Source organism: Mustela nigripes, chromosome 17 (assembly GCF_022355385.1).
Source record: "Mustela nigripes isolate SB6536 chromosome 17, MUSNIG.SB6536, whole genome shotgun sequence".
NCBI lineage: Eukaryota > Metazoa > Chordata > Mammalia > Carnivora > Mustelidae > Mustela > Mustela nigripes.
Window position 1 is genome coordinate 27,872,209 of NC_081573.1, and position 12,273 is coordinate 27,884,481.

The 12,273-nt window shown below is 41.2% G+C and overlaps 1 protein-coding gene across 6 annotated transcripts in view; it reads left to right on the plus strand.

The window, feature by feature from the left end:
• Positions 1-1,989: 1,989 nt before the first annotated feature.
• The window catches only part of CYLD (CYLD lysine 63 deubiquitinase), a 69,416-nt gene continuing 59,132 nt past the window's right edge, over positions 1,990-12,273 (plus strand). For 2 of the 6 annotated variants that reach the window (XM_059383896.1, XM_059383898.1), the window contains exons 1-4: positions 2,076-2,161; positions 2,690-2,770; positions 8,421-9,072; positions 10,290-10,592. In XM_059383896.1, the coding sequence (XP_059239879.1) occupies positions 8,569-9,072; positions 10,290-10,592 (807 nt within the window). In that variant the 5' untranslated portion in view covers positions 2,076-2,161; positions 2,690-2,770; positions 8,421-8,568. The other 4 variants (XM_059383897.1, XM_059383902.1, XM_059383900.1 and 1 more) reach the window with 4 other exon arrangements.

Sequence of the window (12,273 nt, forward strand, 5' to 3'; positions counted from 1 at the left end):
GTTATTTTCCCTCTCTGGACCTTAATCTCCTCTCTGTAAAAGGAGAGGCTGGCTTAGCAAGGATTGCAAATAATAGCACCATGACACTATTCCCCCATCTTATCCCCTGGCAGACATCTCTTTTCCCCAGAGAGCCTGAATACAGTTTTAGAATTGTTTTCAACACAATGTTCTAGGCAGTCATTATGGGAGACGGTAATTGAGATAAGCCTTGTTTATCGGGTCTGGCTTGGAAGAATATCTCTTGGATGAAGTCAGGCTTTGACACTGTCTGATTCAAGGAATGGGTCGCAGGAGGACTGAGCAAGGGCTCTCACAGCTGGCGGGTAGGGCAGAAAGCAGCAGGCTCAGCAGCACCAAGCAGGATCATCAGAAAGAGCTTGAAGACGTTTTTGTCCAGGGGTGGCAAACTGACCTTTGGGGGCCAGTAGAGAGCAGTGTGGCAAACAGGGGAAAGGGAGACTGCCCTGTCTTAAAGGATTCAAACTCTTTCTCTCCCACTCCACTCCCTCTTCTCCTTCCTCCTCCTCACTGTACAGGTCAAGCAAAAATCGTCTTCAGGCTGAATTGTTAGCCCAGACAGCCAGATGGTGACCTCTGAGTCCTCCTGACTTTATTGGAGAATCTAGAGCCAGGAGGGAACAGTGTCGCCTAAGGCCACACTGTGAGCCAGGCCTGTTGATTTCCATTTTATTGCTTTTTACATCACTGAGGTCATGAAACTCAGGACATAGGATAAGGATGAACAAGGGAAAGACAAGAGTGCATTGAGGCTTAGGTTTTCAAAAGATGTCCGTTTCATCCTCGGTGCTTAGGGCCAGGGAGGTGAGTGGCCTGTGGACTAGTACTGTTAGTAATCACTCATGTGACTTCTTTTATGTACTTGCTGGTTTAAACTGCCCAGATCTTCAGAAATGTCACTTTCCACTGGGGAAATTTTCCCTCTCATGATTAAATACACACACCCCTCTTCTTTCCTCAGTATTAATCACCTTCTCCTATAATTGGTACTTAAAATGTCAAAGGAGAAGGAATTAATTAACAGGAGTATCCAGTGCAGCAAGGCATGCTCTGAAGCAAGGCTCTGGGACTGATTATAAAAAGCACTTCCTTAAATATTTTGAGCACTTTTGGGAATCAGAAACCTCCCTTCTAATTGAAGGATCCTTAACTACACCCCAAGTCCTGGCTGCTGGCCAGGGGTGCAGAGCTGAGCGAGGCAGCGGGTGGAAATCCCTTCTTCGCCACCCTAGGGAGACCTCCCTTCAAACTGGGATAGGTGGCGACAGAGGTTTCGAAGCAGCAGAGGTCCCGGGCAGAATCTGAGGGAGGAGAAGAGATTCAAAACGACTGAGCTCCTGCTGTGTATCGGAAAACTTTACCTACAGGGTTTCACAGCGGTTCTGTAGGACAGGTGATGACTGTTCTCTCCATTTTACAGTTGGGGATACTGAGCCTTAGCGTGGTCGTGAGATTCTCACGTCAAGAGGTTACTAATTAAAAGCGCAAAGCATTCACATTTAAGTCTGATTCTAAAGCTTTGCTTTTTCATGGAATCCTGAAATCCTATTCCCAGCTCGAGTCACCCCAGACCCAAACTCCCTGCAGGAGTTTTGACAGCTAAGTCAAGCGCCAGGACCCGGGCCTGGGAGGTGGAGCCGGGAGTAGCACGGCGCCCCGCCCCGGCTCCGGTGTCTACCAATGGTGACGCGGCATCCGCAGCCTCTTGCCCAATCAGCCAGATCTCCCCGCCCACCTCCTCCGCTCCTCCTTCCCTTCCCTCCGCTTTCCCTTTTGCTCGACCGAGCTTGACGGAGCGGAAAGTCCCTTCAGCCGGCTCCGGGCCGGCAGCCATTGGAGGAAGGTCTGTCACAGGGATGCCCAATCAGAGCGTGCACAGGAACGCATCTCGGGCTGCGATTGGTCAGTTCGGCGGTTGCCCCTCGCCCCCGCTCCCACTCTCTCTCTCTCTCTCTCTCTCCACCTCCCGCCCCGGGAGGCTCGGAGGCGGGGCAGGTGGGGGCGGGCCCAGGTAGCAGGTTCGGCTGCGCCCCGGCCGCGCGTCGGAGGTAAATATTAAGGCGGTGGGTGTGGGGCGCCGGGGCCGGACTGGGACGAGGGCTAGCGAGACTGGGGAAGGGGCGACGCCCGGCTGCCGGAGGTGAGTGAGTGAGCGGGCGACTGAAGCGGCGAGAAGCGGGCGGCTGGGTCCTCTCGGGCGTCCCTTCCCGGCCTCGGGGCGCCTTCGGCCGCCGCCGCGGCCGTCGGGCCCTCGGCGCCGGCCCGTTAGTTGCCCTGGCCGGGAGCCGGCCAGGCCCGCGGGGTGCTTAGCCCGCTGACGTCAGCCCGAGCTTCCCCACCCCCGGGGCATCCCCCCCCAACCCCCCACCCCGGGCTTCCTGAGAGGGCTCCGGAGCGGTGGGAGCGTGGTCGCCGCCGCCGGGACCTCCGGAAGACGGAGGACTCGGGGTGGGAGCCGCGCAGGAGACCCGTCTTCTCCGCCGGCCCCCATGTACAGATGGGGAAACTGAGGCACGGGCCTCCCCTGTTGGCCTGGACTGTAATATCTTCTCTCTCGTAGCCCAGGGGCGTATCGATCGGTCGCTTTGCGGGGTGTTTGTGGCTCCTGTCCAGGAGGAGCTGTCAGGGTTCTGGCCTCGTTAATGGCGTGTTCTGCTTTTTCTTTCAGTTTCCCCCTTTCCAGGGTGAGGATGGTGCTCCACCACAACCTGGAGTTGTTGAGTTGAAAGGTGTGCTCTGTCGAAACAAGGTATTCTTTTCCGTCCTCCGGTTTTCCTTGTTCATCGTGTTAACGATCCGTGGGGAGATCAGGAAGTCTTGACAGAAGAGAGTGTTCCTGGATTGGTTTCTCAGCTGGGTCAGCTGCCCGGTTATTCATGTACTTGGCATCTTTTCTATTCCACCCTGTGGCATTTGCATGTTTTAGGATGGTTGTCATCTTTCAGCCACCGAGCCTTTCAGTCTCTCGGCGCCCACCACCCCCGCCGCCATCCTCTTTCCCCAGTTCTCCCTGGAAAGTTGTATCCTTAGCTCAGCGAAGAAGCATTCCTTACCTTGCTTTTGAATTCGGGCTAATAGAGATCTTAATAAGATTGTTCCTTTGGCAGTCGTTGGCTCCCCGAGAAGAATCCGGGCCTTGAGGGAGGGTGTTCATTCAAGTGTTGGTTTTCTGCACACCCCCTCACGCCCCAAGTAGACTGAATGGCCCTGAGGATTAGGCTGCCAATTCCCCACTGCGTGGTGGGTGGATTGGAACTAGAACAGTATTAGGAGAAAACGATGGCTGGGAATACTTGTGGACGTTGGTGTGCTGTTGAATGTTGATATCACCCAGAACGTTCTGCGAGGGTCTGCTGCGAAATGTTATAGTATTCCCCTGAAGAAGCCTTCCTGTGGATGGCAACTTTTGTGGAAAGCTGATTAAGACCAGGGCACTATTATATAAAGCACACATTCAGCAGCAGTGATTTTATTATGGTCCGACATGCCTGAACTGTGATTTCGCTTGACTTGGCAAAGTCCTTATCATAAGAAGAGAGAAAGGAGTAATTATCCTATTCATCGAATGATGAGAATTTTGTTCCTGATTTCCACAGTTTCTTCTTAAATTTGTCAAGGTATTTTCCCGGGTTACACAGAATTTATAGGCATCACACATGGTGTGAAGACCTAGGAAACCAGCTTCAGAGGAACCTCACAACAACTTGTTTTTGTAATTGTGAAATTTCTCTTGTTTTTCTCATGTGTGTAGCAATGCAGTGGGGGTAAACATTAACTGTGACTTCATTAATTCGAAGTTTTATGTATATATGTATATATTTCCTTTTTAAGCTGGAAGATAAGCTTTTAATCACTTAAACAATTAGGATGAGGAAATGGATTTTTGGCTTTCACTTTTATCACCTGAGTTAACCAGATCATTCGTTCATTTTACACATACTGAATGCCCCTTACATGTTAGGCAGTGGTTTGGCACTAGGAATACGAAGATGAAGGACTTGTGGGAGTTCCCAGTTTGGAAGTGTAGTGGCGGGGCTCAACTCTAGGGAGACTGCGGGGTTCCCTGTTCTGCCGTGAATATACATGCAGATACGGGAGCCAGACTCTTTTTTTAACGTTATAAATCCCGCTTGTTTTAGGAATGGAATACTTGTGCACTTGGGACATAGTAGGTGTGGAAAGATAAAGCTGACTCTTTTCTGGTCATGGAATCTCTGTTTTTCTGTTTTTAGCTGTTTAGTGGTAGAACAAGTTATTCTTTTAGTGAGAGAGATTCTTCCTTAAAATGGTGATTATTCTAGCTATCTAGAAGCTTTTGGAAAAAGACCTGTGTGTCTTCTTTCTTTGGCATTCACGCTGACCTTCTGTCTCTTTGCCACTTATAATTGGGGGCAGTATTTTCGTACTGTAAGTTTTATTCTGATTTAGATAGTCTTCTGTGGTTTTTAGTTGGGATATTTGAGAAGATGCAAAAATGTTCTTGAATTAGATCTTTCTTTGTTTTCTCTAGTGAGGTTCTTTGAGCAGTATAACCTGATAGCTTGGGAATTAAAAAGACATTGTACTTTCTAGATAACGATTGTCAGTTGTATGTAGTTAATGCTGTTTGTGTGTACTGTATATTATCTTTTAGAAAGAGGTAATTCTGACCTTTAATATTTTTGTATAAAACACATTTCTTGACCATCTTTTCATTGCATTGATAGGAAACTGATAAGTATTTGTGTCTTGGTTTAATGGCTTTATTTTAATACAGTTAAACTCTCCTTTGTTCAGAATCTAGACCCTCAACAAGCTCAGATAACCAGATACACTTTCAAGTCTTTGTGACCTTGAACCAGTCCCTCATCTCAAATGTTGTCAAAGGAAAGGCCTTCTGTTCAATATGGTTTAGGGTTAAATATATCATTGCATTCCATCTCTTTGGTAATTTTCATTCAGTACTTAGAGTAATGATCAGGATATTCATAATCACTCAATTTTCCAGCCTGAAAAAAGTGAAGGCATTTAGATGAATCACTTGTGGTATATTTACATTCAAAGTGCAATTAGAGGCAATTTTAAACCAATTAGACCTGAAAGGTAGTAAGAGAACATAAAGTAGGGCACTTATCATACTTTAAAAATGCCATACTTCTCAGCATCTAACACTGTGCTGAGTGCACAAAAATACTAAACAAACTGAGAAACCTTGATCGATAAAGAACTCGTTGACAATGGCTTTTGAATTTTTCCCATGTCGTCTTTAGATTTTACTGCTTGGGGTTCTTAAGACTCAGTCTAACTGTCGTGCATATCCAGTGAAAGAACGTTGTCATTCTACTCATTTCTGCAGTGGAAGAAAGTCCCTTTATTAACCTATTTCTGCTGTAATGGCAGTATATTGAGATATTCACTACCATTAAGTTTATTATCTTGTATAGCTCTGGGGTCGTAAAATTCTCCATTCACCTTTCTCAAACTATCAGTTGCAATGAAGAGAATCACTGTTTAACATGGTAATTCCGAAGTTATTCTCTCTTAATGTGTGCTTTCTGAAAGAGGAAAGACCACAGCCTTTTTATTTTTGGATAATGCTTTTTACATGTTTTATAAACTTTTGCTCTTGCTGCTCCAGTGGTCTGACATGACCCCTGCGCTTATTAAGGTGAAGGCCTCTCCCCCTTCCGCTAATGCAGGTTAGAGCAAAGCTGCTCCCGAGTGTTCGCTGTAAAAGATGGTTCTTAATAATGATTGGTAAATTGCCTTCCACCTTTTTTTATAATCCAAAGGAGTTATATTAAATTTTACTGTGGACTGTTTCTTAAACGATTAGCAAAAAACACTTCTGTAACCAAATTCATATAAACCATAGCGTCCTAATGCATTACATACAGTAATTTAATTTCATCTTGGTCATATTTCTTTACCCACTGGTTTTGTTTTCCATCATGACATGACTTGTTAAGCTGGGGAGCCAATGGAGTAGAAATCATGGGCATACAATATTAAGATTCAGGGATGTTCCTATTATTTGAAGATAAAATTTTTAGGAATTTTAAAAAGTAATTTCTTTTCTAAAGAGAATTACCATACTTGAAAAGCAATATTTTGGCCAAAAATATTTAAATACATTTATAAAGAGAACAAAACAACTCCCTTTTTCAGAAATTTCTTTGTGACCATCTCAGCCTTCTGGGAGTAACCCAGACCCTGTCCATGGAGCCAGGCCTCTGTGCTTCACTCCTGGAAGGCTGTTCAGAATTTATGTATACCTCTTTCAGTTATTTTGTTTATTCATTCTCTGGCTTCTCAGAACTGGTTAGAAGGAGTAAGGTAGAAAGCAACAAGGCCACAGAATGAGTCAAATGTACCCTGTAGGAAACCACAGAAAATGGCTGATTGCAAGGGAAAATCAGAGACTATAAATCTGTAGAAAGCAGACCCAGAAACTCAGAAAGCATAACGTCAAGCCTTTTAACAAAGTCACAAACATCTTTGCGTCTTGAGAGTACATGAGAGCTTATATTCATATTGATAATTTGAGGATTCAAGAAAAGAACACTTGTTGGCATTTGAGAAGAATTTTAAGTCAGAAATAACAAATCAATCATTTTGGCGCTTTAAAGGAATACAGCCAAATTGAGGGTTTAGGTCTCTGGGTAGCTTTCAGTGAGGGATTTCGGGGTTTATGATGGTGCCAAGATAGGGATTTCCACAGGTGTTTTATGTAAGTGACAAATATAAATTGATTCTGTTCCTGCTGAAGTAACAGTGCCCTCAAGTGGAATTAAGACAAACACATTATAAAGAAGGGGGGGGAAAGAGCGAGAGAGCGAGAACCACTTTACACCAGCTCTTCCCCTGCCTTTACTAAGTGTTACACGATATTTCAATAATGTTGTTTTAAAGAGATGCCAAACTTTTCATCCTGTCTCAGGTAACTTGCATGTCTCATTCTGGGTTGTGGGGGGACAGACTTTTAAAAGCACTTGACCAATTCTAGAGTACATCATTATCTAAGGACACAGTCCACGTATAGATTTGCCAGATTATTTATCATTAAGTTCAAATATTAAACTCAAAATGTGGTTCTTTAGTTTTAGGAGTATTTATTTCTAAATTCCAAGAATAAAATAGATAAATATGGTAGTGCTCTCAACTGCTGGTGTGAAATGGAATGAAATGGATACTTCTACCTCAAAGAAGGATGGAGGGGCACCTGGGTGGCTTAGTTGGTAAAGCATCTGACTCCTAATTTCAGCTCAGGTCATGATCTCAGGGTTATGAGATTGAGCCCTGCATCGGGCTCTGCTAGGCATGGAGCCTGCTTTAGATTCTCTCTCTCTCCCTCTCCTTCTACCCCTCCTTGCCCCCCTCCCCAAAAAGAAGGATGGAATGAGTAACTGTATTTAGAAACCAAATGGCCACACTCATGTGACCCAGAATACATAAAAAAATTTTTCAGTAAGATAATTAATTTAATCTTAATTTGATTTGATGAAATTGTATCATTTTTAACCATCAGTTAAAGTAAGGTTGAGAAGGTTATTTTAATTGTGAAAGATTAGTATTGTAAAAGTTTTAGATGAAAATTTGAAACTGAAAAAGTAATGATCTTTTTGTATTTGTTTCAAGGATGACATAGTTAAAAATTGTGGTATAAAAAGTTCGATATTTGTTACTGTATTACAGTTTTATTCCTTGTTATGTAGTCCAAGTTTTAGTGGCTACAGAATTGATTTTTAAAGGCATCTTTACTATAATCAGATTTAAACTATTTGAGATTTTGAGAAATTAAATGATGGCTCTGATTAATGTGATTAACATCTGCTTATCTAAGGGCAAAATGTGCATGATGAAGGAAATGAAATTGGAGAGCAAATAAATGATCCATTATTGAAATATGGAACATAGATAAATGAATCATGGTTAAGCTTTCAGAATATGATTCATCATTTTTTTGATAAAAGAAGTTTATCATAATAATTAGGGTGGGTAACTTTTTACTTAAACTGTGTAGAGAAATAACAGCCTTTTTGATTTATGTGTGTTCTGCCAAAATACAAGCTTATTCATTTAAGTTAGGCAGGATCTATTAAAAATGCTATTTTTTAAAGTTAAAAAAAATCTATTTAAATATGTGTATGTTATTTGTTATTCAAATTTGATTTCATAAATTTCATTGCCTTGGAAACGAACACTGTTGTATTATCTTTGAAGATACTTTACAATTGGCTTTCCTTAATTAAAGATGCAAAATACAAGTACTGTATGTCTTTTAACCTTTTTAGGTACATTTGAAAGTATTTCATTTATGTGTGTGTTTTTACTAATAGAATGAGATCTTAAGAAGTCTTTAATCTTAATTTTAGCTCATGTAGAATAAAGTGTAAAGTTTCTCTTTGCTTGTCCTCCAGGCATTTTGCTTTGCTGTCTTTTTACAGCATGGACACCAAATTGCTAAAAACGTGCTTTGGGACTGCCAGTGAATTTATCCTTTGCGGTTTTACTACAAACTTAGTAGTTCCATTTTTTTTGAGTTAATATTTTGGAGTTAATGTCACAATGAGTTCAGGCTTATGGAGCCAAGAAAAAGTAACTTCACCCTACTGGGAAGAGCGGATTTTTTATTTGCTTCTTCAAGAATGCAGTGTCACAGACAAACAAACCCAAAAGCTCCTTAAGGTACCAAAGGGGAGTATAGGACAGTATATCCAGGATCGTTCTGTGGGGCACTCGAGGATTCCTTCGGCAAAAGGCAAGAAAAATCAGATTGGATTAAAAATTTTAGAGCAACCACATGCAGTTCTCTTTGTTGATGAAAAGGATGTCGTAGAAATAAATGAAAAGTTCACAGAGTTGCTTTTGGCAATTACCAATTGTGAAGAGAGGTTCAGCCTGTTTAAGAACAGAAACAGACTAAGTAAAGGCCTCCAGATAGATGTGGGCTGCCCTGTGAAAGTACAGCTGAGATCTGGGGAAGAAAAATTTCCTGGAGTTGTGCGCTTCAGAGGACCCTTATTAGCAGAGAGGACAGTGTCGGGAATATTCTTTGGAGTAGAATTACTGGTAAGTTTGATAAACCGTTTTAGTGGGCTGTGTGTGTGTTTCTGTGTATATTTGTATGCCCACATGTATTGTTTTTTCCCCTTTAAATACAACAAAAACGTTTTCCAGAAATCTTCTGTAATTTTTAATATTCATAATTCTTAGGACTTACTTCCTAATGATAAATTGAGATAATGCAAAGATGATAGATACATTGAGAACTTTTTATAAAATGACCTACTATAGTAGGAAATACACCGGTCATGTAACTATTCAAGGCTTTCACATATTAGAAATTTTAACATTGTCTGTGTTTAAAATGAACTCTACCAGTTATAATTGAATTACTCACCTCACAAATTGTTAATTATCTTGTGACATTAGCATCTGTAGGTTTCTCAGTTTTTCTTAGTGTGTGTGTTATTAAGTAATGAAAAGTAGCTATAAGATTTTAGAAAAGTAAGGTGCAACTACTTAAATGTGGTTTGGTCGTCCCTCATAATTATGTGAAAATCATCTTGGAATTTATTTCTACTAAAGAGAGAACTAAGGACTTTGTGATACATTTCCATAATTAATATTAATTCTCAAGAACTTAAATGTTAGTTACATTTTTACATTCTTGCATATAGAATCTCATGTCTTATTTAGTGATTAAATTTTTAAAACAGTGATTGTAAAACAATCAGAGGTTTGAATCCCAGTTATGCTATTTAATAGCTGGGCTGCCAGGTTACTTATCCAACCTACTTCTCTAAATCTGCTTCCTCATCTGTAAAATAGCGAAACCAGTATGTACCTGGTTTTTGGATAGCGGAGGTGCTTTTGTGATATGCTGATTCAAGAGTCAGCCTGGTGTCGGGCATATATAGTAAGTACTCAGTAAATGGAGCTAATATTATTGTTCCTTTAAAGTAAAATTTTCTTTTTATGACAAAATTATTGTTCTAATCACAGTGCAGAATCTAGCCAGGCTCTCTCACAGTGGAATTATGATTTTAAATTTAATTAATTAGTTAATTAATTATATTTCAGCATCAGATACAGCTTCCTCTTTATTCTTTTTTAGACACTCAGTTCAACAGCAGCTGCTAATAATTATATTTCTTGTATGTGTCATTTAGAATTTTCCCAGTGATTTCCCTGAAATCCCCAGAGTGGATCTTTTTTCTTATGGGTCATCTTCCTCCATCTCTTTATCTATCAATCATTTTTTTTCCCTCTCATTTGAAAACTAGGAAGAAGGTCGTGGCCAAGGTTTCACTGATGGGATATATCAAGGGAAACAGCTTTTTCAGTGTGATGAAGACTGTGGCGTATTTGTTGCGTTGGACAAGCTAGAAATCCTAGAAGATGATGACAATGGATTGGAAAGTGATTTTGCAGGTCCAGGGGACACAATGCAGATGGAACTTCCCCCTCTGGAAATAAACTCCAGAGTTTCTTTGAAGCTTGGAGAAACTATAGAGTCTGGCACAGTTATATTCTGTGATGTCTTGCCAGGAAAAGAAAGCTTAGGATATTTTGTTGGTGTGGACATGGTAAGAAACTTTTGGAGTGTATTCTCTTTGTGGGTCTGTCAGTTTTATGACCAATTTTAGGTACAAATTAAGCACTCTGAATATTTAAAATGGACTAATGGAGTAACTTAAAAAACATCTTCTAATTTATCTTCGATAAAGGAACATTGAGATGGGACAGGAGTCTAGATATAGAGTTACACTTACTCTTTTTTCCAACTTGAATAAACTGGAATCATGTTTCAATCCTTAAATTTGTTCTATGATAGCTGACCAGTAAACAGAAAAAAAACAAACCAACCCACGCAAATGTGTTATCCGATGCCTTTTATTTTTGCAAAGGTTGTTTTCTCTCCCTGCTAATCTGTGGTTCTCTTTTTATAGTATTTTTGCAAAATCTTATTGGCTGATCTGATTTTAATGAGTAGTGTAAACATCAGTTATGGAAAATAACCTGCGTAGAGGAAGAGCACATTGCTTTAGAGGAAAAGATGATTAGAGTATCTCGTTATCTCTTTTCATGGTGGTAAAATATATGTAACATACAATTTACCATTTTCACCATTTCTTTCTTTTTTTTTTTTTTAAAGATTTTATTTATTTATCAGAGAGAGAGAAGGGGAGAGAGCGAGCACAGGCAGACAGAGTGGCAGGCAGAGGCAGAGGGAGAAGCAGGCTCCCTGCTGAGCAAGGAGCCCGATGTGGGACTCGATCCCAGGACGCTGGGATCATGACCTGAGCCGAAGGCAGCTGCTTAACCAACTGAGCCACCCAGGCGTCCCTCATTTTCACCATTTCTAAGTTCATAGTTGCATGGCATTTAATTACATTCACAGTGCTGTGCAGCCATCACCCCCATCTTCAGAGCTTTTCATCATCCCACACTGGAACTCTGTCCACATTAAATGCTACCTCCCATTACCCATCTCAGCTAGTAATCTGCTGGTAGCCAGGATTCCACTTTATGTCTCTGAATTTGCCTTTTCTAGGTACCTCATATAAGTGGAATCCTACAGTGTTTGCCCTTTTGTTCATTGTTTTGTGTCATTTTTAATGTTACCTTACAGTCCTATTTGTTCATAATGGAAACATTCCAATAGGACAAGTTGAATGTTACCTGTGGGCATGAAGAGAAGGAGAGGAAAGAATCTGAGAACATTTTTATCATAGATTGGAACTACGGACAAGAGTTTGTTAGGTAGAAAGAACAAACTCAAACAGAATTTTTAAACACTAGAATGAGTTAGGAGAGATCGTGACTAATAGACTCTTGTACTCACGATGTTTTTGTGATTATTTTTATCTACTCAGGCATATTGTTTGGTAAGGTATGAATATTTAGCATCAGTTTATCTGGTGCTTGGAAATTCTAGGAAATGCCATTTAATATCCATTAGACAAACATTACTATGTTTAGACAAACATTTACTGAACGTTTGCCATGTGAAAAGTTAGAGACAGAGGAAAATGTGTGGGTCCCTCAGGATAGCTAATGATAAAGCACACCTTTCATATTTACTTGGAGAAGAGATTGTGAGCTGGGTAGGGGGAGGGTTAGAGAAAGAAACCACTGGTCATTGGGGTTAGTTTCCCTTGCTTCAGGTCGTTTGGACCTCATACTTGGCGAAAACCCTGTAGGCCTTCCCCTTCCTTAGCTGGCAGTCCTGAGGATCACCTTATTTCCTTGGAGCAGGCTGCCTAG